General features: G+C 33.1%; 3 protein-coding genes across 6 annotated transcripts; 1 reads left to right on the top strand and 2 right to left on the bottom strand.

The window, feature by feature from the left end:
• Positions 1 to 680: 680 nt before the first annotated feature.
• On the bottom strand, positions 681 to 10,957 carry LOC127258705 (villin-4-like). 3 transcript variants are annotated; one of them, XM_051285669.1, is made up of 24 exons: positions 10,587 to 10,957; positions 10,419 to 10,478; positions 9,342 to 9,443; positions 9,053 to 9,152; positions 7,881 to 7,949; positions 7,187 to 7,423; positions 6,922 to 7,099; positions 6,697 to 6,829; positions 6,106 to 6,268; positions 5,875 to 6,022; positions 5,679 to 5,779; positions 5,367 to 5,522; positions 5,051 to 5,119; positions 4,899 to 4,967; positions 4,674 to 4,811; positions 3,686 to 3,814; positions 3,435 to 3,582; positions 3,320 to 3,330; positions 3,105 to 3,245; positions 2,820 to 2,945; positions 2,669 to 2,734; positions 2,243 to 2,573; positions 1,461 to 1,669; positions 681 to 1,379 (listed from the first exon to the last, which is right to left on the bottom strand). In XM_051285669.1, exons 3-24 carry the CDS (start codon positions 9,395 to 9,397, stop codon positions 1,266 to 1,268), a joined length of 2,892 nt encoding a protein of 963 aa, XP_051141626.1. In that variant the 5' UTR covers positions 9,398 to 9,443; positions 10,419 to 10,478; positions 10,587 to 10,957; the 3' UTR covers positions 681 to 1,265. The 3 variants fall into 3 exon arrangements, with proteins under 3 accessions (XP_051141626.1, XP_051141612.1, XP_051141620.1); XM_051285655.1 differs by having other exon boundaries at positions 9,342 to 9,432; positions 10,587 to 10,956; XM_051285663.1 differs by having other exon boundaries at positions 10,419 to 10,957.
• A 4,858-nt stretch (positions 10,958 to 15,815) lies between these two features.
• Positions 15,816 to 21,481, top strand: LOC127259455 (uncharacterized). The gene is made up of 10 exons (XM_051286811.1): positions 15,816 to 15,993; positions 16,570 to 16,786; positions 16,891 to 17,048; positions 17,188 to 17,333; positions 18,092 to 18,154; positions 18,286 to 18,378; positions 18,590 to 18,751; positions 19,635 to 19,735; positions 20,042 to 20,286; positions 20,982 to 21,481. The coding sequence occupies exons 1-10, from the start codon at positions 15,897 to 15,899 to the stop codon at positions 21,305 to 21,307; spliced, it is 1,608 nt and encodes a 535-aa protein (XP_051142768.1). The 5' UTR covers positions 15,816 to 15,896; the 3' UTR covers positions 21,308 to 21,481.
• A 1,076-nt stretch (positions 21,482 to 22,557) lies between these two features.
• On the bottom strand, positions 22,558 to 26,455 carry LOC127257923 (uncharacterized). Of its 2 annotated transcripts, none has more exons than XM_051284515.1 (4): positions 25,991 to 26,455; positions 25,418 to 25,674; positions 24,298 to 24,468; positions 22,558 to 23,025 (listed from the first exon to the last, which is right to left on the bottom strand). In XM_051284515.1, exons 2-4 carry the CDS (start codon positions 25,655 to 25,657, stop codon positions 22,843 to 22,845), a joined length of 594 nt encoding a protein of 197 aa, XP_051140472.1. In that variant the 5' UTR covers positions 25,658 to 25,674; positions 25,991 to 26,455; the 3' UTR covers positions 22,558 to 22,842. The 2 variants fall into 2 exon arrangements, with proteins under 2 accessions (XP_051140472.1, XP_051140464.1); XM_051284507.1 differs by having other exon boundaries at positions 22,560 to 23,025; positions 25,974 to 26,455.
• Positions 26,456 to 27,052: the final 597 nt, after the last annotated feature.

Below are 27,052 nucleotides of genomic sequence, written 5' to 3' on the forward strand. Positions count from 1 at the left end.
TTTAAAAGTATTTGAAATGGTAAAAGAATAAAGATTTTATTAATTTTAAAAGTAGCTTTATTTTTAAGATTTTTTTTTTTTATTTGTATTATAAAAAATTGTATCGGTAAATATTAATATTAAATTTTTGTGTGAGAGAGAGAGAGGCGCAGGCACCTTCCCCACAAGCTAAAACATCATATTCCTATTGTATTAACATTCATATTTTACAATTATTGACATAATTGTGATACAAATATATAAATTTTAGATAATAATTAATTAATAATATTTTCATATTATGGATCAATTTTTTTGTTTTTAAATAAAATGGATTTATTTAGTGTTATTAATTTTCTTTATAAAGTATTATTAAATTTTATTTTTTTTCAATTTCTCAACTACTCACTTCAGTACATTTTTCATTCATTTTGAGAGCAGATATGAGAGTATATAGTATTTACTTTTTTAAGTGAAATTTAAAAAATTGTAGTATTTTAATTGTATAAATTTTGGTGGTAAAATAAGAATATTTTTTTTTTAATAAAAAAAAAAATAGAATTTATATTACTTTAATACAATGGAAAATAAAATATATTTGACTTGGGACGTGGGTATATTCACACTATTCATCCCACAGTAAATAATGATATCCCTTGATAAACATACATAAAATGTAAATAAAATGCATACACAAGATAGATCAAAAGAGCACATACATACATACATGCAAACACAAAATCTGATTAACGAAATAATCAAAACACACATTTTATTGTCATTTCTGTACACACAACACAACAACACATAAAAAATTGCCTAAACAAAAACCAACTCTTCAAATGTTACACGCACACATATATATATATATATATATATGTATGTTTGTCCCTTCTCAATTCTCACTCACAATTTCTCAAAATCACACACCAAAAGGCAAAAACCACACAAAACCAAATCTCCCAAAAAAAAAAAAAAAAAAAATCCCATCAAAAAATTTCATACACTCCAAAAACCAAAACCGAAATCAGAATCGAAATCCAAACTAAAACAAACAAAGGAAAATGAAGAAAAGTCCATGCCCTTTCGACGGTTCTTCGCAAAAGAAAGCGTCGGAGAAGCAGCACCCGCAGCTTAAAATGCACCAATGGCGCAATGCTACTTAGCCGTAATCGAAACCCCGTCATCCTTCCCCATCTATCGCTCGCTCATCAACCAATTCTTCGATAAATATATATATATGTATATATGTATATATGTATCTTATGTGTGTGTTTTTAGCATACTTAGAATAGCTGAAGCGACATCTTGAGCTTGTTTTGTCTCCATTTCGGAAGCTTGTAGAACGTCGTCTTCGTCATCCCGAACTTCTCCTTGAACTCGGCCGAGGAGAGGTAAGTCTGTGCGGCAATTCGACGATAAATTTGTTAGAGAGATGTCGATGGAAGAAACGGGGAAATTCTCGGGGTCTACGGGCGTACCTCGCGCTTCGTCACGTCAATATCTTTGACAGGATCGGCTGACGTCGTTTTGAGCCGCTCGTACGGGTGTGTCGCAAGTCCTTCCTCGTCGTCGGCGACTTCGTTCTCCTTCACGTCTTCTTGTATGGTCTCCGGCTTCGGCTTAAGCTCTTCTACCGCCGAGTTTTGTCTCGACGGCGTCTCCGGCTTCGATTTCGGCGACTCTGTGCCTGCTTCGGAGAGACATTCGACAAACATCAGTCTGTTCACTCAGCATTTCTCAATTGAACAATTCCTCATAAATATTATTAAAAAGATACAAATATACAACATATTAATATAATATATATCATCCACTCATAAAAAATCAGCAATACAATACAAAAAATCATCCTCTAAGGTCACATTTACCTTGTTGTGTCATTGTTGAAAATATCTTTATATTTGTATAATTTTTTTTTTTTTTTTTTACAAATGTCCTTCTATTAGTATTACAGGACACTAATGAAAATATTTTTGCAATTTTTTTTTTATTTATACTATGTTTTGATATAATAATTAATATTCAAAGATCAACACTGAGACCTTAGAGCCGGACGGATATAGTATTTTTTATATTACCAACACAATTCCCTATACCACACAAAAAATCAATTCACCTAAAAACTGTATACCACACAAAAAATCAATGCACCTAAAAACGTTGAATGAACCGACTGAGTTTTTGTTTGTTTTGAAATCGAGAATCGACGCATAATCGCTCAATGAATTCTTCGAACGATTGATTTGATCGAAAACATTACCTTTGATGGAGCGCGGTATGAGTACCGGTCGAGCAGGTGCTGCAGACTGTTCGAAACCCGAGCTTATCGCAGCTATTGCGGAAGATCTTGAAGTCGCTTTTCCGGAATCCAGGGTTCCGGATTTCGGATAAACTTTTCTGACGACCGGAGGAGGAGTCGATAAGTTCCGCGAATTGGGATTCTCAAAGTTAGCTGCAAGAGCATTGAACGCCGGAGATCTGCCTCGCACACGGACTCGCTCGGGGCTAAAAGACATGCTTCTAGAACGTTGCGATTTTTCCGGCGCCGCCGACCTTCCGCTGTATGCGACAGGCGTTCGCCTCTTCGGTTTCTATAATGCCAAATATTGACGTAATATTACTAAACTCGACTCTCCGTTTATCGTATAGTAAAATCGACGCGCTAAAAGAGTGAAAAGAAACTTACAATCGATGCCGGAGTGCCTCCACCCTTAACGATAGACAACTTTCGTTGGAAAGAATTACCGTGCATCTGCAACCGTAAAAAAAATTACATATTATAGAAAACACCGAGTATATATCAAGAAGAGCAACGACCATAAAACGACAAAACTTACTGCAGATTTCGCCGAGTCCCACGAGAAAAATCGAGTGAAAAATGGCGGTTCGCTATCTTCCATTATCACATACAATGGCGTTTCTCGCGAAAGCTTTTCGTGTAGAAAATCGCGCTCAATAAATTTCTGTTTGGAAGGATTTGAAAAGAAATAAAACAAGATCATCGATGTTATTCGATGAAATTATATTGCGGAAAGTTTTAAATATAGTTCTCTACATGATATTCTTCGATAGGCAGGAAAAGTATCGAACATTAAAATTGGGAAAATTGAATAAAATCGTACCTCTCCAATGTTTAAAGCATTCATCTTATTCTTAGATTCGACCTGTTGCCCGACCCACACGAAGATATCCGAGTGCACGTCGAGAATGAATATATCTTCCGTCATTAGATCATCCTGGTCGAAATTATGCACTTCCACAACCTGCAGCCGAAGATAAAACGATAGTCGGGATCGCTGTTGTCATAATATATCGAAATAATGGATAAGTAACATACCTTAAGATCACCTGAAACCCGTTCAACACAATAACGATAGGAACAAGTTAGTCGAGTGTTGTACAATCGTAAAAAACGGGCAATACTGCAAGATTTTCATCGAAAACAAACATACCGTTCGATAAAGTGCAGGAGAAAAGATGCGGATCGCTTTCAGGCGCCCTCGTAATTTTCTGGCTCGGGTACTCCGATTTCCCGCCTAATAAATCCCAAAACTGGTCAGATTCCGCACCCTCCTTCTGCAGTTTTGACTGCAAGTTCGGCTGCAATTATAAAACATCGCTATGTAAGACAAACTGATGAACATGTCGTCAATAAACAGCATAAATCTCTCGGTAATAATTACGACATCGATTGGTGATTAACCTTTATAAGATCAAGCTGCCTCTCGACGAGCTCTTGGTCTTCCGCAGTCGTGAGATTTCCCGACCAGGTAAAGACAGATGATCCGCTGTGTAGTATGTAACAGTAGGAGGAATTCAGCGACGAAGCAACCTGAATCAGTTCAAAAAATCGGGAGGGGTCGGGTAGTGATTAACATTCAGCATCTTAAATACTTGAAACGAGCATATTGTATAACTATAATCAGCGCATACATAATTTGTTATTACGAAAACAACATAATTATGCATCTATAGAAAGCATATTTCCCTTATTTGGTAAGTGTGAATCTCGCGACATTAGTAAAATATTCTATCGTTTCATGTAAAAGTACCAAAATACACTTCCAATCTTACATACTTACACATTTTTATTATCTACCAGCGCTTCGATTTGAATGCTGATTGGGTCAAATCAGCACATACTAGACATACAACACACATATCTAATAGAGACTCGATATAATTCCATATAGCACATATCCTAACAGCACATTATATGATTTCATATTTCACATGGAACAACGTATTATTGATTTAAGCACAATAAATATATTTATACAGCACAATAGAAATATAAAAGTTCACATCACATGTTCTATATAAAACATGTTGTCTGCCTTGATTATATATGTTAATCACCACCGAAACCGCCAGTTATCTACCAGATATAAAATACTATCATTCCTTAATGGAAAAAATGATTATAAAAGAGCATATGAATAAATAATTCAGTAACATCTTTTATTCATTAACAGTAATTTTTTCAAAAACCATCACATCAAATAACTACTTTTTTCTGACAAAATATGATATGAAGTACTCAACATTTTATTATTCCTAAAATTTTCCAAAACGCTAAAAACTTCTATAAAAACCGAGCCTTGGATTTTTTAACCTTTTAACAATCTAGAAGTAGCATCGTTTCACCCTTAATAAAACAGCATATCTCATATATAAATTAAGCATCTTACGGGTTCGACTTGAATAGCTTGCATATTCTCGGGTCCGCTTCCTTGAATTCGAAATAGAGCAAGTCCATCCTCTGTATATGTATTGTCCGGGAGTCCTTTTTCAGCTATGTAACTTTTGTAGCCCTCGCTAAGACCACCCTGGTGTTGTACAAACAAAAATTTTGCATGCTCAAATACGGAAACAAAAGTTTTACCAAATGAGTGATGTTAGAGCATCTTTAGTACCTTAAAGACAATGAAGCTTTGGAAAATGGCGAAGAATTGGATTGGTTCGTTTCCCTCACAGACACGAGCCTAATAACGCATGGAAATAAAGTATGAATACATAGGTGTGTATAAGCAAAATCAAGTTATCGAAGAAAGTATCGTGTGCTTGCCTGAGTGGCTGTGAACTTCATCGACTCGACCATCTTGCTTGCCTGTGATGTTGCCGCTACCCTATCTTCCTATAAATCATAATAAAATATCGATGAATTCGATGGTCATTCTAACTGAACAACTATTCTACAGCTACTTCCTAACACTTTGATAATTAAAACAATAATCCTAGCATTCTTTTTTTTCTTGCATTGGAAGCATCGCGATTCCTATAAAAATATTTTTTACTCCTACAAAATATTACATCCAAACACTACACAAAGCTAGTTGTCTACAATAAAGATTATAACCCAAGAACATAGAAAAAGTAAGGACCTCAACACTTTGCTGCCCAAACCATGTCCCGATAAGATGTTCTTCCTTGTCTTCACCCGGAAAAGAATATTGGAAAATATAGCAATCTCCGCCGTGAAACTTGGATTGATCGGAAGTAGGAAGAAGAGACTTCTCGCGACCGTCTACACGCCACACCTGTTCATTCCAAGTCGAAGTAAAAAACAATCAGCCGAAAAATGGAGAAGTGCGACAAACCAATTACAAGATTAGTGTTTTGCAGCAGAATACATATTCCCATTCAATTGAATAATCCAACATTCGATGTTATATCCGAAGATACTTTTACATGACCTGCAAATCTCCTGTGCAATCTATATACGGTTGAGGTTCTTCCTTGGGCGATTCAGCTTTTAAAAGGCCCTTCACGTTGAATCCTTGGCGCTTTAAGAGTGCTGCAAAGAAACAAATTGAAAGAAACGATAAGAGGACACTACATCAACGAACGGCGTTAAAAATTAGTGTTTATGTAACACACATAATTACTTACAAGCAACTTTCCCTCTACTGTCCTCAGACACAGCTACGTTAGTCGACTGAGGCCAGGATTCAAACTTCGACTGAAATGTCACTGTCTCAAAGCCCTCGATCACTCTGATTACCTGAGCCGTGGACCTATCAAGTCCGCGTAGGAATTCCTATAAGAAAAAGGTAGAGTTAGTTTAATCGTAAGAACGGATTACAGAAACTCAGATGAAATAGTTATAGCAGCTCGACTTACATCAACAGCGCCACTTGCAGCTTTTCTTTCATCGAGAGAAGTACTTCTGCCCATCCAAACAAAGACTTCCCTTCCACAATCAAGGATATAGCACTTTTGTGTGTCTAATAAATCCCTCGTCAAAGAACCAGCCTCAACGGGCACCACTTCTCCCTTCTCAACACTTGAAATCGAATACAAATGTCAAATTCAAACCGCCAAAATGGTTTTCCCAACAAGTCGACTATCGTCATACACAAATAATAAATTGCTCAACATAATGGTACAAAATTCTCCCGTCCACCGAAACAACTTGCTTCTTCCGATTCTTTACATCAAACGGTTGTTAATAATCATACACGAAAACTAAATGCACAATGTACTTCCATGTTGTCAAGGCAAGCACATTACTCACACGTAGTCCCATGCCAATGAAAAAAAGTATCGAAATATGCAGTTGGTAGGCATCAGAATTCATATGCCAGCATAGTAGAGGTCAAGAATCATTGTAATCGAATGCATCAATTATAAATAAGTTATATTCAATTTAGATCCTTAGCACTCGATAGTCGAAATGTTAAGATTTCAGACAAAGATACACTTTTTGCATACCAGAAAAGCTTGGAAGAAGCAACAATGGTGCTCCGGGGTTCATCAACAGTCGATTTTCTTGGAAGTGGAGCAAAGCCACCAAAGAAACCCCAAAATTCTCCGGTCTCGGCATCAGCCATCAATTTTCCATCTTCTGCAGAAAAAAAAAAAAAAAAAAACAGGCTACATGACGCACTGGTCGCACATAGAAAAACATCCCAAAAACCGAATAATAGGAATAGTTACCAATAGCTGCTATTTCACATTTTCCGTCATGGTAAGTATCTTTAATGTACTGTACAACTTCCAAGGCTTTAGCCCTTTCTTGAATGGAGGAATTGGAGCCGTTGAATTGAAAAATCTTCGACTTTGTATCGAGAATAAAGATGTCATCATGATTGAGTGAAGATCGAGCAAATGGTACCTGCACAACCAAGAGAAAGATGTGTTGCAATGTGATGTGCACTTAGGAGAAGTATCGATTCATGTAAGTATGGGGGAAAAAACAAACCTCTTTCACGTTGACAACATGTTTTCCTTTACATACATACATACGAGTCGGGTGCTCTTCAGCCTCAACGTGCTTGAAGCCAGAGGCTACTCCGCCCGGTCGAGGTATTATACATGGCTTAAAATAAGAGAGAAACTTCTCTGTTTCATGGCCTTGGACTTCACGGAATTGAACAGCACGCCCTCCCAGCGCTGCATCTAATTCAACAGTTTTGATGGCTGCTGTGCCAGCTTCATCCTACATTCGACATTATTTGCAACATTAGGTTCATCACATTTTTTTTTTTCGTTTAATATATAAACATTCGATAGATTTACACCAGAAAATTTCTTATATGGTTCACCAAATTTCTATTGTCCTTCTATATATAAGCTTTCAACATCAGTTAAACTAATAGGAAGACGTACCGAGTTATATTTTGGTTTAGTTCTTCGTATACACTCTCCCACATTTAGGCATGATTTTTTTTTTTTTTTTTACTTTCATAAACTTTTGAATGTGAAATACTCTTCTACACAAATAGATCACCTGATGAATTCGAACATGGGCATCTTACTTCGACACCATGGTACTGGAAAAATACACTATTTCTTCTAACAAAACATTACATCAAACGACTACGTATACACAAAACACAAACACACCCTAAATTACTTAACATTTGCACGAAAAAAGTATATCACAAAAGGCATACCTGGCTCGTTTCTTTACCCAGCCAATAATGGATGTCATGATGCAGGACACCGCTTTTCAACGCAGTGGTCTGCAGAAAGGAAACAAGGCGTCACACTTGTATTAAACGCCTTCTAACCATATTCAAAAGTATAATAACATCACAGCATGATCCACAGCAAAAGCATAAAACCGTAACTATTTAGAACTCTTATTTTAAGTGCCAGCAAGGTACGAATCATGTGATACTTATTCCACTAAGATTAAGTGATTGCCTGTACAAAATGGGGGCTAGACGGTATATTCTTCTCTAACTTTGCGAAAACATAAAACATTGAAGATATGTCCCTGGGCCGATCATCCTATCATGAATATTTTCATTTTAAACCAAATCATTCTCCTTGGTTTAAAGTAGAATGTTATGACCAAAAACAAACTTTAACATTCGGAAACAGGATATGTGATTAGAACATAGAGCTTATAAACAGCCGAGTGAGCTTGAGTATGAGCTCAACTCGACTCGTTTAGGATTCAAGCTAAAATGATGGCTCGAGCTAACCCGTTAGGCTTGACTTCAAGCTTGAACTCTAGATCAGCTTGAATTTTATAGATATTTATGTTAAATATTTTCAATACATAAACTAAATATATCTAATTTCATTTGCAACTTATTAAATATATGTAATTTATATATAAATACAATATTCAAATTTCATTAATAAATGCAAGCTTTGATTTTAAAAAAATTACATATATTATATTAATATATAAAATGATATAAATATACCATTGCTAATAAACTCACTCGAACTGTCCAAGCCGAGCTCGAGTTTAGCTTGTTTATAGAAATAATAAAATTCTCAAGCTTGAGTTCAACTCATCTATCTCTATAAACGAGGTAAGTCAAGCTGTCAACAAACCAGGACAATTCATATAACAGCTCTAGTAAAATATGATCGGCAAAATGAGTACAATTACTGAAATCGAACATCTGAAAGCTATTTGATAACTCTTGAAATTCTATCTGGCTGTACTAAAATGCAGTATTTTAATCGAACATAAGGTAAGTAGTGAAATATAACTTGGTAGCAATAAACTTTATTTTATATTCGCCCAATTCCTTCTAAATTGCAGTATTTTTCTTGCCCGTTATGTTCTGCAATGAACGTAGTAAAAAATAAGCACAAGTCTCACCTTCAATATAATGTAGGAATCTCCAGTGAAGAATTTTCCATGCGACGATTTTGGCACTGGGACAGGTTGGAAATTTTCGATTCGCCATATCTCAAGGCCACTACACTAAGTCAAGGACACAAATATGTGTGGCCACAATTCTGGCGCTTCGATATGTTACGATATCAATATTGACATGGTGACATGAACTGGTAACCAAAAGCTTTCGAAGTCGATCCAATCGGAAAAGAATTAGGAAGTAGAGATAACAATAATGTGAAATAAAATATATTGGCACGAATGAGGATACGCCTTCTGCCCTGCCCCTTGGAATGCCGGATCCAAATCTCTCATTGAAACAGACATGATTTCTTTGTATCTTATGCCGAGCCAAACGGGACCTGGAAAAGAACTATGAAACTGCCTCAACAATTAAAGAACAAATAATAGAGAAGATTTGCAAAATGGATACTAAACCTTCATAAGTTTCAATATATTCATCTAAAAAAAGTGTCGACAATATGTTACTGAGAAAAATGATAACGAACAACACGAGAGAAATGTTTAAGCAAGCAAATGCTACTTTTAGATTTTATAAAATATTTCGATGTCAAAGTTTCATGTGGATTGAAATTTCGAACTTACACTTCAATTCATGTTCCATCGCCGGTGAATTCAAGAACACGATTGCTAACAGTTACACATAAACACAAATAATAAAACAATTTTAACTCGACAATTTCAGCTCACAATGCAATTTCAAATCTATTCAGGTTTCTATTGCTCGATTCATTGATAGAAAGCGAAAATCCCTATTAATCGGATACTCAACAATTCATTTTTACTCGAATCTATTCAGTTTTTTTATCGCTTGAATCATTGATAGAAATCTAAAATCCCTATTAATCGGATACTCACAATTCGTTTTTACTTTAGGTAAATGCATTCAACTAACAAACTATAGAATTCACAACAGTCAGCTTTGTCGAGTTATCGAACAGTAAGTTAAAATCATTGCAGAAAAAACTCCAAATCCATTTGATCAACATAGACAGGAAAGGATCACATAAACAAAAATTCATCATTCAAATGAATTCAAACAACAATCGAAAACAAACAAATCAAATTCAGGAAAGCAAATCCATGAACCAGGAAGTGATTACACAACTACATCCATGGAATCCTTTCTTCCTCAAAATTTTCTGAGGGTAAAATTGTTTCATCTTCAAACACAATCGAAAACAATTCATGCCAATCCAGAAAACTTCAAAATCAAAGCTCCCAAACTTCTAAACCTCATCAATGCCCAAAACAGTAAATCCAGATGAGAAACAAAACAGGTAACAACAAATTAGGGCAATAATTCGACCAAAACTGATTAAATTACCTCTTCAATTTGCAACTCGAAACAGAACTAAGCAGATCCAATCTAGTAACTTAATCCAACCTTATTCGACAAAGAAGCAGCAAAGAGTTGAGATTTTTGCCCCCAAATAATGAAAAAAAAAACGAAAATAAAAAATAAAGAGGGGCTTTCTAGAACAGATGGAAATACCAAAAGGAATAATCCATTTACAGAGAATCTTGTGATGTAAGAGAGAGAAAACCTAAGAAAGAGGAGTGAGAGAGAAAGCGAGGTGGAGGGAATGATGATTAGTTGCCCCAACAGGCGTGCACATCACTAAGTAACATGTAAAACAGCAAACTTAAAAAAGAAGATCCCTTTTTTTTTCTCCAACAATGAACTGTAAAGTCCCATTAAACCCTAATAAATTAAGCTCACTAAATATCCACCATTTTTACCAGAGATGAAAAAATTTTTTACAGAAAACTCGAGTAAAAGGTGAAATCTGCATCCAGATCAAGTTCCAGATGATACAGAGAATTGAATTGAATCGAATCGAGTAGACTTTCCCCAACTGTAATTTTGCAGCAGATGAAGATGGAGATGAATGGGGGGTGGGGTGGGGTGGGGGGCATTGAATCACCATTGGGATAATGTGATAAAGAACATTATCATTAACTTGATAGAGGTGCTGATGATTGGATTGGATGATGATCTCATATTTTGACTGAGATACGATCTTTTTAGACTAAATATGGTCGTTCAAGAAAGTAACAAACATGATTCACGACTCAAAAATGTTGTCTTTTTTTTTTTTTTTTTTAATCGAAGGGTAAAATAAGATTAACAAGTAGAGGTAAAGAAAATCCAAAATATCGACCTAATTTAAGATTGGAGCGTTGAAGATGAACAAGCCCTGATCAAGAACAGAGCTCACTGACATATGCTTAAGTTTATTAATTCAATATCTTTTTTTTTCTTTTGGTACAACGGTTAAAAAAAAAAAAAAAAAAGTTGAGTAAAAAAAATATAATATAATTATATAATTTTATTATTTTTTATTTAAAAAAATTAAATACTAAAAAAACAAATCAATAAAACTATATAAATATTAATATTAATTTTTTTACCCTTAGCTCCACTTAATATCGTCCCAGTCATTATATAATGCTACGGTAGATAAGAAAAATAGAAATAACATAATCAATAAATAATTAAAAAAAGTAACTATATTATAATACAACTTAAATATTTGTATTCAAATTTAAATCACAAAAATTTGAAGAAATATATCAAAAATTTAAACTATATATCGAATCAAATAAAATTATTTAATTTACTTATCATTCTATTTAATTTCAAAATGATTTCTTTATTCTCAATTTCAAATTCAGACCCAAACCTTAGAGAGACACAAACTAATTAGTTTTTATTATTTAATATAAAATCTGAGTTAAATAATAAGTTGATGAAATATTTTGTATTAGTTTTTATCAACTTATTATTTCATTCGGTAAGTTTTTATATTAATTTTTTAATTTTTGTTTGAAGCATGAAATGAAATATTTGGAAAAAGCATATTCTCTCTCGATGATTTTGATCTGGTTGATTTACAGTTGTCGTGTGTTTATAACATCGTCGTTCTTCTCATTTTTCTCTCGCAAAATCGGTAAGATTTTTAATATAGATTTTTTTTAAAATTTAACATGAAAGAAAAAATGTTGAAAAATATCCCCTCACTTCCTTGAACCTTCGATTTATAGTAATTTTTTTTTTTTTTTTTGGTTGATTTATAGTTTGTTTGTTTCAATTTAAATTTGTTAATTTTGAGAAAAAAAAAATTTAAGGGTGTAATTGTTTGGGGGATTTGGATTTTGAGCTGAGATTTGAATAGTAAAAATTTTGAATTTGAATGGTTGTATGATGTGATATAAATAGGCGTTGATGTGATGTTTTGAATGTAAAATTAATTTTTAGTATAATATAAAAAATGAAAAATAGGTATTTGATTTTATGTTTTTTGAGAAAAAAAAAATGGAATGAACAGTGAAAATCTTCACAAATCCTTCAAACAAACACACCCTTAATATCAATACGTTGCTTGGTTGAATTAGGATTTATGTTTTTTTATTAACTGATACTCCCTCCGTCCACTTACAATGTTTACATATTTCTATTTTGGGACGTCCAATTAAAAAGTTAACATTTTATTAAATACCCTATTTTTTTTTCACAAATACCCTTACTTTACATCATATCGTTACTTTTACACAAAAAAGTAAGGGCAAAAATGTCATTACACTACTTTTAACTACTCGCTATAATTAAAATACTATTATTTCTTAAACACCGCGCCAAAAGTAAATATAAACACTGTAAGTGGACGGAGGGAGTATTAATTTTGTCTATTTTCAAATTTGATACTGATCTACATTTGAATTGGAATAAGAGAGCTAATTTTTAACCATCATATTATTGGTTTTGTGGATTGTTTGCTTCTTGATTATGATTGTTGCAATATATTGAATAAATAAAGTAATTGTGGAAATGTTTGGTGTTTCTGGCAATAAAATTTTTACCTTAGTTAAGTAGGTAGATATGGCGGCAGGTACAATATTGACTGAGTCAAATAAAAATCGTATTGATTTAAAGTTAGCAAACACATTAATATAAAATAATTAGCATTTCATCACAAGAAAAATAACATAGAAACAATTTAACATACTAACTTGGAATAATTAATATTTTATTCACAAAGAGAAATAACATATTTCCTGTTATATAAAAATATATATTGTGTAAGTTCTATATTGTGTTGAAATAAACAAATATTGTAATGCGTAGAATTACATAAGTATTATGTTATATATTGTATTTACATTTGTTATGGATTGTATATTGTGATGTACTTTTTAATATGCTTATTATTCCAATGTGCTGAAATGTGCTACATGTAATTATATTTGTTTACAAATTTTTTTTTTTGACGCGATTCTCAAATATATATATTTTATCTTTTTACAAAAATCAACATTCAATCTAAAATAACATTTTTCTATATTACTAATATAATTTTTTGTACATCACATCAAAAAGAAAAAAAAAAAAAAATTCAAATCAAAACACTATACAAACAAACCTAAAATGTTCTATAAAAGTATGTGATATTTATAAATATGTGTTGATTTAGTCAAATCAGCATGTCCTACATGTATTTATATAATGCAGTCATATGTAATAATATAATATGCTATCAAAATTTGTATTGTATCATATTAATATATGTTACTTTTTTTATAAACTTGTATTATTTGTATCAAATCAGCAATATAACCAAGGTGACATTTGATACAACACAATGCTCAAATAAATTGAAGTAATATGTCTAATTTGCACATGTTTACGCAGTCTCTAAAATCATTTTAAATAATTTATTTGAATATATTGAATAAAATTATTTAAATATTGTTATTAAATATTACTTTCTTCCGTCTTAATTTAAAGTACATTTGTTATCATTTTCGTACGTCATATTCAAAAGTACTCATTTTTATTTTTAGTAAAAATAATTATATACTAATACCAAAATATTTTTAATTTTTATTTAAATTACATACATATCATTACACATACAATTACTTTATACATTTAAAGAGCAAAAAATATTCAAATATCTTACACATTTCCACTAATTAATAAAATAATATTGTGTTTTAATCTATTATAAAATCCCAAAAGACTCATTTGAAAAGAGATGAAGGTAGTATTTTTTAGTATGATGTCTTCTTCGATCAACTCGTTCAATTTGGGAAAGGTTTGTTTATGCAGTATTCTTGTTTGAGTATGGACGTCATGAACAAAACTTAATTTAGGCAGAAGGTTTTCACGACGTGCGGATTCTGATCCTATTGGTGATTGTCATTTTTAACCTTTTGTCTTATGAATTCTAAGCTATCTCGACTTCCTGCTTCTTTAATCATGAGATCGTGTGAAACTTTCGGCAAGTCTCACATATTTAGTCATATCAATTTGCGCAACATGAGCATCATATATCCTTATATGGGATGTGAAAAAATAAAATATTTGAGGATTGATCAAATCACGAGGATGTTTAAATACAAATAGAGATACTTTATATTTCACGCCATCTTTTAAACAAGTTTTTACCAGAGTCTTGCACTCAAAATTTGTTATAGCTTGTGGATGTTTTACATTGATTTTTTTTTCATTTTTTTTTAATATGCCCTCTACTTTGACACTAAAAGCAAACTGTCAATCAATTATCTTTCCACTTTGATCTCGATGAAACTTATATTTTCTTAATCCCAAAATCTACTTTCTTCGCATAAGATAAGTAGACATAAGCATCTACTTTCGAGTTAAATTTCATTTCAATTTCAGGCATTTCTTCCAAAGTGGTAGGATGATTGTTTGGTTGTGCATTATTTTCAAAAATATTTCCAATGTCATATTCCATATTCATAAACTCTAATCTACGAGATATTGGAAGTTTATTCATCGTTGAAACATTCGCTTTCATAGAATAAAACAAAATTACGATAAAAAAATTAATATCAAAATATTGATAGAAATATTTTATAAGTACGTAAGTTAGGAAAATAAAACTATACTAAAAACTTATCTATTTTGCGAGAGAATAATGTGAGAACGACAAGGTTGAAAACACACAATAATTGTAAATTAACCAAATCAAAATTGGCTAGAGAATATGTGTTTGGTTAACGGTTGAATTGTTAAGTTGAAAAGTGGATTGAAAGTGATTTATTTAATTCATATTTTATTTATGCTATAATATATAAGATTTAAAAAAATTTAAATATATGTGTAATTATTTTCATAAAATATATAAAATAGAAATATTATTTTATAAAAAATAATTTTTATAGTATTGTAAAATTAATTAAATAAATAAACATAAATATTTATTTATAATTAACATAAATTAATTTATAAATAAATAGAGAGTTAAAAAATTCTGAATCCATTTTAATGTAGTATTCAAAAAATAAAAAATTAATAGTATAATACCCATTGACAAGAAGGGTGTGTTTGTTTTGGGGATTTGAATTTTGAATTGAGATTTGAATAATAAAAATTTTGAATTTAAATAGTTGTACGATGTGATATAAATAGATGTTGATGCAATGTTTTGAAGATAAAATTAATTTTTAGTATAATATAAAAAATAAAAAATAATTGTTTAATTTGATATTTTCTTATAAAAAAATGAGATGAATACAAGCAAACACACCCGAGAAAACAAATCAATCATTTCCACGTTAAAAAAATAAAAATAAAAATTGCCATGCGACTAGATACCTTTAAAACCGCCTTTTGCTTAATTACTCATCTATTTGCAATAAAGTCCCTACACATCTTAAATTACGCGTTTGCCCCCGTCAATTTGTAAACCGATCAAATCACCTGCTTTGGAATTTAAAGCGCGCTTCGAGGTTCAGGTCTTTTTCTCCTTCGCTTCGAAGGAAGCGTCGCTCAGCAATGGGGTTCTCCGCCGCCGCGGCTGTTCAAATGTTGTTCTTTCTGGCAGCTCTTACCTCCGTATCGTCATTCGACGATTCCGCCTCAGAACTATCCGGTACTTGTTTCTTTCGCCGAGTTCGAGGGTTTACATGTGGTTGGTTAATTCTCAGTATCGATTTACCCGGAATTCGCTCTATATGATTTCTAATGATGTTTTTGAATTGCTGTATTTGTGATTCCGCGTGGAATGTAAGCTAGGGATCAGTTAACTATTAAGCGTGTAGAATAAGCTGTGTGATTCTGTTGAGATTGTTTACATTTTGGTGCTGTTTGGGAATTTTTTTTCGTTGTAGTGTTAATTTGTAAGTTTGCGATTGCTTCTACTTATATTTTTCATCGCCATTCTTATTGTATGCTTGAATTTATTTGAATACGAATGTATGAAGTATGGATTGGTATTGATGAGTTCTTCGAGACCAGGAATAATGGGTGATTTTGGAAATATTTTTCTTTCTTTATGTTTTCTCCATTAATTGAATTTTTTAAGTACTGTGAGCATTGACTGCTTGATTGTAATAGGAAACAGTTTTGAAATACAGCAGGTTTCTATGAAAATTTCATGTGTTGAATGTGAAATGTTCTTGTGTTATGCTAAGGAATTGTGTTTGATGCTTTCTCTTCGAACGTGCAGGCAATGATGTGGAGTATTATCAAGTAGTAACTGTCACACCCGAAGTCCTTGTGGAATCTCTACTGTCTACTGATGTGGTGCGGTGTTCACGAGTCACTATCTCTGGTCTATCCAGACTGAAACTTTGGAGTTTCTCCAATGCACACAGGATCACTTTGGTCCCATCAGAAGAAATCAGGGAGACATCATATAAGAAGATTCAGATTTGCTCGCACAAGTTAGTTGAAGAAGAGGACTACTATAGAAGTTCGATAGTTTTTATTTTATGCTTTCCTGTCAGTCTGCTGATGCTTTTATCTTCTTGGAATATATATTTTGCAGGAACTCATCTCTTGGATTGTGCCATTGCGAGAATGGTAACTGGGAAAACATCCAAAATGGAATATGGAGCTCTATTGTATCCCCATACGAACACAGCTACATAGATGTGAAGTTTGTCAATAACTTGTCCGGTTCTGTGACTGTCACTGTGAAATCAGGTAAGGGTTGTGTTCATACTTGCTCGAGCTTGCTGTAGTAATACTTCATGTTGTTCATAATCACCCCCTCCCTACCTCTTTGACACTGGAAAATATCATGAATGTACATCCTCTGATCTTCCTGTATTTTTATGAGTAGAGTTTCAAAAGTGGCGGCTTCTTTGTCTGGCAATTGGTACTGCTATATTGATACTAGCACCAATTGTTAGTAGCTGGGTTCCGTTTTACTATAGCAGCTCAATGGCTATTGGAATTTGTCTTGTGGTGATAATCCTTCTATTCCAGGTATTTCCACTGTTCTTAATTTGAATTCCTTTTCGGTTAAGTATTCATCATTGAATCATCACTGCTTGTTGTTAGTAAATATCTCTAAAATAAGGAGAAGAGAGTACACACTTGCTAATTTGAGGCTAGATAAGGTAGGGAAAACTGTAGTAGCACTGTTTGTTGCAGTAGGAGCCCTTGGGTTGGTAACGAGGCCTATAAACTTGTCAAATGGGAAAATCGAGCTAATGTAGAATACTTGATGTTATAATTTGGTTCAGAAACTTCTAAATGACTGTACACCTGCCTTCTTCTCCTTTGTTCTTACTATATATATGCACATGTATGGATAGATGTATATAGATATGGATTCTAGTTACCTTTCTTTCTTTCATTTTTTGTTACTAATGCCTATTCAAGAGTCGGGTGCTTGCCAGTTAGTTTCAAGCATGTTTGTACATATATTAATTTTGACCAGCTTTGTGCTTTTATTCTATATAAATGTAGTTCAGTCCAGACTCCAGTCCTTGGTTGATTCTTAACTTGTCTGCCTAGAAGCGGAATCATAATTTTGGAGTGACTGAACATGCTTTTGTAGGGGTCACTCAAAATCTTTTGATTCATTACATATCAAATTCATTTTGAAGAATTGCACTTGTGGCTTTGTACCATCCTCTTTATATGGAGTTAGATTTTGAATGCTTGTAAGTATTTTCTCTCTATGCTAGTTTGTTGATTATTATCCTAATGCGATGTTTCCTTATGCAATTATCATGCAGGGGATGAAACTATTGCCAACTGGAAGAAAGAGCGCTCTCTATAGCACGATATGTGGTTTAGCTGTGAGTATTCCTTATATTATTACTGTGTACATTTCCTATGATTTTAGCTGCTCATCGTATATTGGTTTCTCTTTGTTTCTATACTTTAAAACACAAATTCTTATATTCTAATTTGGTCCTTTGTTTGTCAGTTTGGAGCTGGTTCTTATTTACTCAATCGTTTCTCGATGTTTGTCAACTCGATTTTAATCAATTTTGGGATCAGCGAAGAGATGCACAATCCGGTAAGCACTTATAGCTACTATTTGGTGTAAGAAGCCTTGGAATTTTAGTTACGTGTAACACATTGTGAGCAGGCTTTTACATTTAAGAAGTGCTTCACTTCTTTTAATTTCTTGTGCCAATTTTTATCACACTAATTTTCTTTTCTTTTTTTTTTTTTTTTTTTTTTTTTTTTAACGTAACTCATTATTATTGTTACATTTTGGTCAACAGGTACTTGTGTTCTTTTTAGTTGGCATTGCCCTTGCTGGGGCTGCTTTTGGATATTGGCTTGTTCGGAGGTTTGTTGTATCAGGTGATGGAAAGGTGGATGATGGTGTAGCCCAATTTGTGAAATGGGCCTTACGCGTGATTTCTGTGACTTTTCTTTTCCAGGTTATTTCAGATACTACATTTAGCTGAAATTTTTTATATGGTCGTATCTTTTGTCTTACAAAATCTTTTCTGCTTAAAAAGGGTTGGCAAGATGATTAATTTTTTTTTATCTAGATGCATTCTAATGAAGTTTCATCATTCATTTCACCTAGTATGCTACATTTCCTACTTGCAAATTCTGTTGATAGAATATACAATTTCCAAGTGTAACAAAATGTTTGTTATTCACTTGTTTAGGTTGCTATTTAGTAATGTCTTTTTTGTATGTGACCGTCGACCATTGACTTGTGGGTTATTACAATATTTTAATTGTTTAAATATGAGGAAGGTGGGTGTGGTTTGTTTGGGGGTTTTAATTTGAATAGTAAATTTTGAATTTGAATAGTTTCTTTGATGTGATATAAATAGGAATTGATGTGATGTTTTGAATGTAGAATTTTTTTTTTTTATGTAATATAGAAAATGAAGATTAGGTATTCCCTCCGTCATGCAAATATGTGCTCATTTGACCGGATACGATTTTTAATAAAAGTAGGTAATAATTGTTACTTTTTCCCTTTATAGTAAAAAAAGTACAAAAGTAAAATGATTTTTCACTTGAAAAGGAAACATGAATATTTTTTGATGACATCCCAAAGGAAAAATGAGCATTGACGGAGGGAGTATTTGATTTGAAATTTTTTTTTGGGGGTTGGGGGCGGGGGGAGGGGAGTGGTGATTAGTAGAAACACAAAAAATCATCCAAACAAACACATCTTTAGTTATTTCTGAATGATTTCCATCTTCAATAATCTTTATATGTTATATACATACATAAACATATATCTATAGATTATGCTTCTGCTTTTACCTATCTTGACTTTTGCTTGTGTTCATTCTCTAGAGTACGCTTGATACTCCTCTGGCTATTGCGCTGCTGGTCTCTTTTCTGGGGATTCATCTTTCTCTCACTTATTTGAATTGGCACGGCACCGGCCAAACTATGTATGTCTTCTCTCTCTTGCTTTCTTCCTTCTTGTTGCAAGTTATAATACACTGATATTCCTTGATCGATGGTTGACACCGATATTGCATATTTATCTTCCCTAATACTCGAGGTTGAGGGCAGCTACTGAATATTTGAACATGTTCATGAAGTATTTATATGAGTTTTTGCTAAGAGGTTTGACAAACTGTTCATCCTAAGAATGACATACCAAACTTTTGTTAGTGAATCTATTTTAATCCTAACTGTAGTTCCATTCTGAGTCCTATTGCCTACAATAAATTTATTGCACATATGTGTTTCAGTGATTTTTCGTATTCTGGAGATGGAAGTTATAAACTGTGGAGTGGTAAAAGAATGAGCAAGAATAGGGGAGCCGAGTTTTTAAGTAAGCCCGGTAGTGTGGCTACTAGAGGAGGTTCAGGTTCATGGAGAAACCCAAAGAAGTCTCCTGCTTATTCAAACTCACCGTTGAAAGCCTCCGCTTACATGAGAAGTCCTTGGAGAAACTCCCCAATATCACCTGCACTGTCAAACTCTCCCTTGAAAGGTACCTCTTACACTCTCGTTCTCTCATTTTTAAAAAATATTCATAATCGTTACGTGTGTTTGTTTGAAGGTTTGGATTTTGAATAGTAAAAAATTTGAATTGGAAATATAAAAAATTAATTATTGATGTGATATTTTGAATGTAAAATTGATTTTTAGTATAATATAAAAAATACTCTCTCTCTCCCCACCTTTTTCGTCCACTATTTCTGTCCGTCCCACCTTATTTGTCATTTCTTTTCAAGAAAAATATAATTATACACTTATTCACATTTCTAAATTTCATAATTTATGATTTTTAAATATTAATTATACTATTTAGTTATTTAGCCTTAATCAATAATCAATTTTATAGTACAATAATTATTTTTACTAATACATTTCTTAATTACTTGTTAATTATACTTAAATTCTCGTGTCTATGGTAAATCGGACATATATTTTGGGACGGAGGGAATCAAAAATAGGTATTTAATTCGATAGTTTCGAAGCGAAAATTTTGTGTGAAGAGTGAAAATATTTCAAAAACCTTGGAACAAACACATCCGTAGTTTATTTTATTGGTTCTTGCTTGCATCGACGCACAAAATAGTTAGCATGCATTAAACCTTAATGTGTATATTCTTAGTTTTTGCCGAACATCCGTCAAAGGTGCAAACAATAAATACATAATGTGATTCGATCGATGGTTTGCAGGTGTCGTCGGCACGCCACCGCCAAGTCGACAGCGAACGCCAACTCCCGAGAATTACTACTCAACCTTCCACCGGACGCCAAACAGGAAGAGGTTTTCGAAGAAAGAGTGGAAGCAGTTCACGGAGGAGTCGACTCAACAGGGCGTGGCAGATCTCGCAGCTTCCCCGGAATTCTCGGACTGGATCATAAAAAATGCGGATCGGATACAACTCCGGCGGGAGGACAGCTCCGACGAATCGATTGGGAGCGGCTCTGATTCGACGGACGAAAATGGCGCGGCCCAGAGCAGCAGCGGTAAAGCTTTACTGTGGCAACTTCGTAAGTAGCGACGGGACTGAACCGGACCGGACCGGTCGGGTCAGGGTTGGTAGTTTGGGAGTGTAGTAGACGGAGGACGTTCTTGTACTTGCTGTTTTGTATATGGTTATGGTAGGAGAAGAAAATACTGTGTAATTTGAAAGGTTCCTTCCACTCTACAAATCGTAATGTAGCTTCAAGTAGCGCTATTTATTTTATTTTATTTTATTTTTAAGGGATATAATTTTTTGATAAATATTATTAAAAATATATATATAATACTATTTTTATTATCGGAATTTATGCACATTTAATTGAATGCTATCAGCTTATAAAAATTAATAATTTAATACAAAAAATTATTATTATTATTATTATTCATTTTGATTCATATCAAAATATATATTTTTTCATTTTATTCATTTTTTTTTCTAGTATTGGTATTTACAATATATTATACAAATATCGTTACTTTTATATCATTACCTTTATATCACATTATACATAGATGGAGGAAGTATTATTTTATTATTTTTTTATATATCAATGATAAGATTTTCATTGCTACTACTTCTTTCATCCATTTCCAAATGTTTATGTATTTTTATTGTCTGTTAAATTTAAAATTATATATTTCCTTTAACAAATATCTATTTGTGTAATTATACTATATACCTAATATTACAAATATAAATGTCATTACATTTATATATCATACAATATAATACAAAATTTAGTCATTTTACTTTGAGTTCTTCATTTTATTATACACTCATAAGGAAGGATAATTTTGATTTTACACTGATATAACTACATACTATTACTAAAATATTAATATCTTTTAATTCACGTAAAAAAAAAAATAAAAAATAAAAAAAAACAAATGTAAACTTAAAGCTGGGGAGAGAGTATAAAATCAATGTAATTTTACCTTTTAGTTTTAGTGATTCAAGAGATAAGGTATATATACTTATATAAAAGTAAAAGAAAAAGAAAACAAAGGTTAGTTATGCAACAACTATATATCCAGTTGATCATATTTGAGTTGGAGCTATTTTCACCTGTTGACAATTATATTCTCAAGCTTAGACTCGAAACTTAAGGGTATGTTTGTTTGGGAGACTTTCCAAACTTACACTATTCATCAAACTTTTTCCTCCCAAAAATATCAAATCAAACACTTATTTTTTATTTTTTATATTATACTAAAAATCAATTTTACATTCGAAACATCACATCAACACTCGTTTATATCACATCATACAACTATTCAAATTCAAATATTTTACTATTCAAATCCAAACTCAAAATCCAAACCCCCAAACAAACACACCCTAAATGTTCCGAACTTTATGTTCAAGACAACACGCAGGGTAGGCTGAATAGTATAGATTTGTGTTTGAAATCATAAATAAACAAGGGAATTCCATAACTTAAAGAGGTACATTATATCCAATGTCGCTTAGATGCATTCTTATCGAAACAACGACTAAGTAATCGTCATATACCATGGAAGCAAACGCATCATTACCTCGTCGCCAGTTGAACAAAGCTTAAGTGTCGATTACGCCAGCTGAATGTTCCGAAATAACTTCTCGGCTTCTTTTCTTAGACTAGACATATTGATCTGTATCTCGTTGCGCATTCTCCCCTCAACTAGTCGAATAGGCAACCACATTTTCGACTCCCCATTTGCAATGTATTCAAGTGTTGTTTGGGATTCTCCTCCGACTAGAGTATCACTACTCTGTAAAATTTCCACATTTCCCTTAGTAAGAATTAAGACTCAGTTTACATACGGATTTTTTTAAGTTTTGACACTAATTCATTGACCGTAATTTTTTCAAAACATGCCTATTGCTTCTTAGGAAGCATCACACCAAATACCTAACATCTTGTGTTTGTTTGCCCAAACTTTTCTTTCGGCACGATTCCTAATATATATATATATATAGGGTAAACTGGTTTTTTAGTCCACTTGACTAGATTCCTTTTATCATTTTAGTCCTGTAACGGGAGTCTATCGCAAACTAATCCCGTAAGTGGAAAATTTTCGCACTTTTAGTCTTCTGGTGTCGGAGATGCCTACGTGGCACCCGCGTGGCTCGCTGTAGGATACGTGTACGCCAGGTCAGCGATACCTGGCGGTCACAAAAAAATAATCCACGTGTCCGCCAAGTGTCGCTTACCTGGCGGACACGTGTCCTCTACCGAGCCACATGGGTGCCACGTAGGCATCTCCGGGGCCGGAGGATTAAAAGTGCGAAAATTTTTCACTTACGAAAATAGTTTGCTACGGAATTAAAATGATAGAAGAGTCTAGTTAAGGGACTAAAAAAAATCAATTTACCTTATATATATTTTATCATCTCACAAAAATCAAACATTCAACATAAAATATTAATTTTTATATTAGACACAATTTTTGTACTTCACATAAAAAAAAAATAATCTTCAAATCAAACTATTTTCAAAATTCTCCAAAACTCTTATCCAAACAAAGTATAAATATGCCAATATTATTAGCATGGAGATACGAAACATGCAATTTTAGTTCTATATCATTCTTCGCCCTATGCAAAATACAATAAAGAAAAAAAATTCCGCCCAATACCCAAACTCTACACAAAACATCACGTCTGATCACTATTTATCACTTCGAAAATTCAAATTTAAAACATTCCAAAGCATAAGTAAACTCAGCTTTAGTTTGATTGGGTACACTTATATTTATTCTAATCATGTGAGCCGTGACATAATCTTGGTCCGATGGTGTTCAAAGTCATCAAGATCTATGTAAAAAAAAACATGGCTCGATGATTTCCATCACTTTTAGCAACCTTACATACTTATTAAAAATTGGTAAATCAATTTTCAAACCATGGAATGAAAATAGCATGAAACTTGTCTCAGGGGACTAAATTTGCAATTTTCCCCACCGGGGCTCTTATAAAATGCATAGGCTGAAGAATGATAACATTAAGTGACATGATATGATTTCGGAATAAAAAATTTGAACCTGTTCGATTACAATCCATTTTCCTTCAAAGCGTTTGAAGTCACCTTCGATCATCTTGAACTCAATATCGCGTTTACGACCACAGGGAAGCATTTGAATATCCTTCTCAAAACAATCTAAAGTAGCTTTTGCATCAAATTTCAGCCCGAATGGCAATTTCTGCTTCCCAATCTGTTACAATGGATCAAGAGAACAAAATATAAACACACACACACAGATACATATATATATATATATAAAATTAGTACCCAATCATGGCCTTGAAATGTGGAGGAAAGCAATGTAAATGGAAACATCTGTTGAGCTTTTAGGCAATTGATCATTCGACACAAAGGGAAAAAAACACTTTCCCCTCAAGGAATTAAAGGGTCGGGACTTTACTATTCACTATATTTTTTCTTCTTAAAAAAACATCAAATCAAATTTTATTTTTTATTTTTTATATTACACTAAAAATTAAGCTTATGTGCAAAACATCACTTCAAATATCTATTTATATCACAAAAAACTATTTCAAATCAAGACTGTACTATTCCAAAACCCATAAGCAAACACACCTGTTAGAAGATGTTTTTCACTTTTCACTTCTAACTAAAGCTAGAATCGAAACTCAAAAAATCACGATAAAACAGCAACTGTTGAGATGCATACAGATATATACTGCAATCATAAAATAGTTCACCGCATTGGTATTCCACAACTAATTTTCAAGTTAAGAGACAAGTCGACCATAAAACAACAAATCATTGGAACACAGTGGAAAGGTACACTTAAGGAGATCAAAAGAAAATGAAAAAAATTAATGCTTATGTTTACTTTGAATTTTATTTTATTTTTTAAATTTATTATGCAATCCCTACTATTCTATATAAAACATACATTATTTCATTTCACAAAACATCACGTAACGACAAGAAACGAACAAATTCAAAAACCCATAACAACTTACATAATTACACAAGCAGGAAGGACATATAAACGAGCAAAAATCGCGACAGGACAATAACATAACATAACATCAAGCCAATGCATCGAATGACAAAAAAAAAGACAAGAATCATGCCTGTGATCATTCAACATAAGCAGCACACTACAATGCAGAACCAAACACGATCGATACCTGAAAGACACGTGCATATTTATCTCCCTTCTCGACTACCCGGCTGACGGCAAGGCCGGGGATGAAGTCAGGCAACCTCTCGTAATCAGTCAACACGTCCCAAACAGTCTGCAGGCTCGCCTGCACAACTATTTTCGAATGAACTGTCAAACTATATGGACCTGTTTTCTCTATTTCAAGCTCCACTCCATTTCCAGAATCCAATTCATCATCTTCTCCACCATTTTTGGTTTTCATCATTTTCTTCCACACACTTTCTGCAAATCCAATTCGTTGCTTTATATATAAAACAACTGATTTTCGATTCCGTAACGAAACTAACTACTTGAATTGAAATTAAAGAAGGCTTCTAAGTTGTTCTTTTTTTGCTATATGTATGTGATGTTCTTGCGTAGAATCAAATTCAAATTGGCTATTCTCTGCACCGTTTTAGCTACCAAATTGATGGAATAGCTTATAGCTGGCAATCACTGTGCAAAAGTATTAAAAAATTTCAGATTCTGCAATTATTTTAAAATAAATTTCCATCGCTTGGAAAGCACAACGAAAATCGAACCTAATTGACGGTCGTACCCCGCGAGCGTCGGCGTCTTTATCCGCCGCCGTCTCCGGCGGCTGCAGGAAGACTCGCCGGCGATGATTTCCGCCAGGCCGGCCGCTGCGAACAAATTTCTCTAGCTGCATCTTCTTCTTCAGTACTCAAAGCGGAATTAGAATTCCTTCAATCCATTCTACAATTTGGAAATCCGAATTCCTTCATTCGGTAGCAATTCGAGTTTCCAATTCAGAAACAACGGGAATCAGGCTCAAGCTCAACTCCTAGCAGGCAGCGACACATAAACCCTAAATCAGAGCTCCACGTTTGAATCTCGAAATTTCCATCTGATTTCTTTAATTCAGAGAGAAATCGCGTTCAATGCGGCCATGGAATCTTTCGTCGAGGCGACTGCCGCCGCATCGCTCCGGCGGCCGCAGTCCGTCGCCGGAACCCACCGGACGTAAATTGGGAATTTGTAGGGCAAAAAGGTCAATGCACATTATGCTTACCTGGAATTATTGTTTGCTTCTCGTATGGTCACGTGCCTCCTGCTAATCGCCACGTGAGTAATGAATGATTGCTAGCGGTTACCTGTAATTTTTGTTTTATTGCTTGTATTTTTTTCCGAATGATTTATTTTCAAAATAAAATAATAATGAACAAAGTATTTATTACAGTTTTTAAATTAGATAGTATTAATATTTTTTATTAAATATGTTAAATAATATTACATTTTACTTTATACTCGCTCCGTCCCATGTAATATGGGTGTATTACTGTAGACATGAGAATTTATGTAAAGTATAATTAGTAAGTAATTAAGAAATGTATTAGTAAAAATAATTATTATTTAGTAAAAATAATTATAGATTAATACTAAATAAGTAAATAGTTTAATTAAAATTAAGAAAATTATAAAATTTAAAATTTAAAATGCGATTAAAATGCATAATTATATTTTCAAAAATAGAAATGACAAGCTATGTGAGATGGACGAAAATAGAAAACAAGGACAAATTATGTGGGACGGTGAAGGGAATAGTAAATTGTGTATCAATATTGTTCGAATTTTATGTAACAGTAATGTGAAAGAATAG

This window comes from Andrographis paniculata, unplaced genomic scaffold, assembly GCF_009805555.1.
Source record: "Andrographis paniculata isolate CXL003 unplaced genomic scaffold, ASM980555v1 Contig14END, whole genome shotgun sequence".
Classification (NCBI taxonomy): Eukaryota; Viridiplantae; Streptophyta; class Magnoliopsida; order Lamiales; family Acanthaceae; genus Andrographis; species Andrographis paniculata.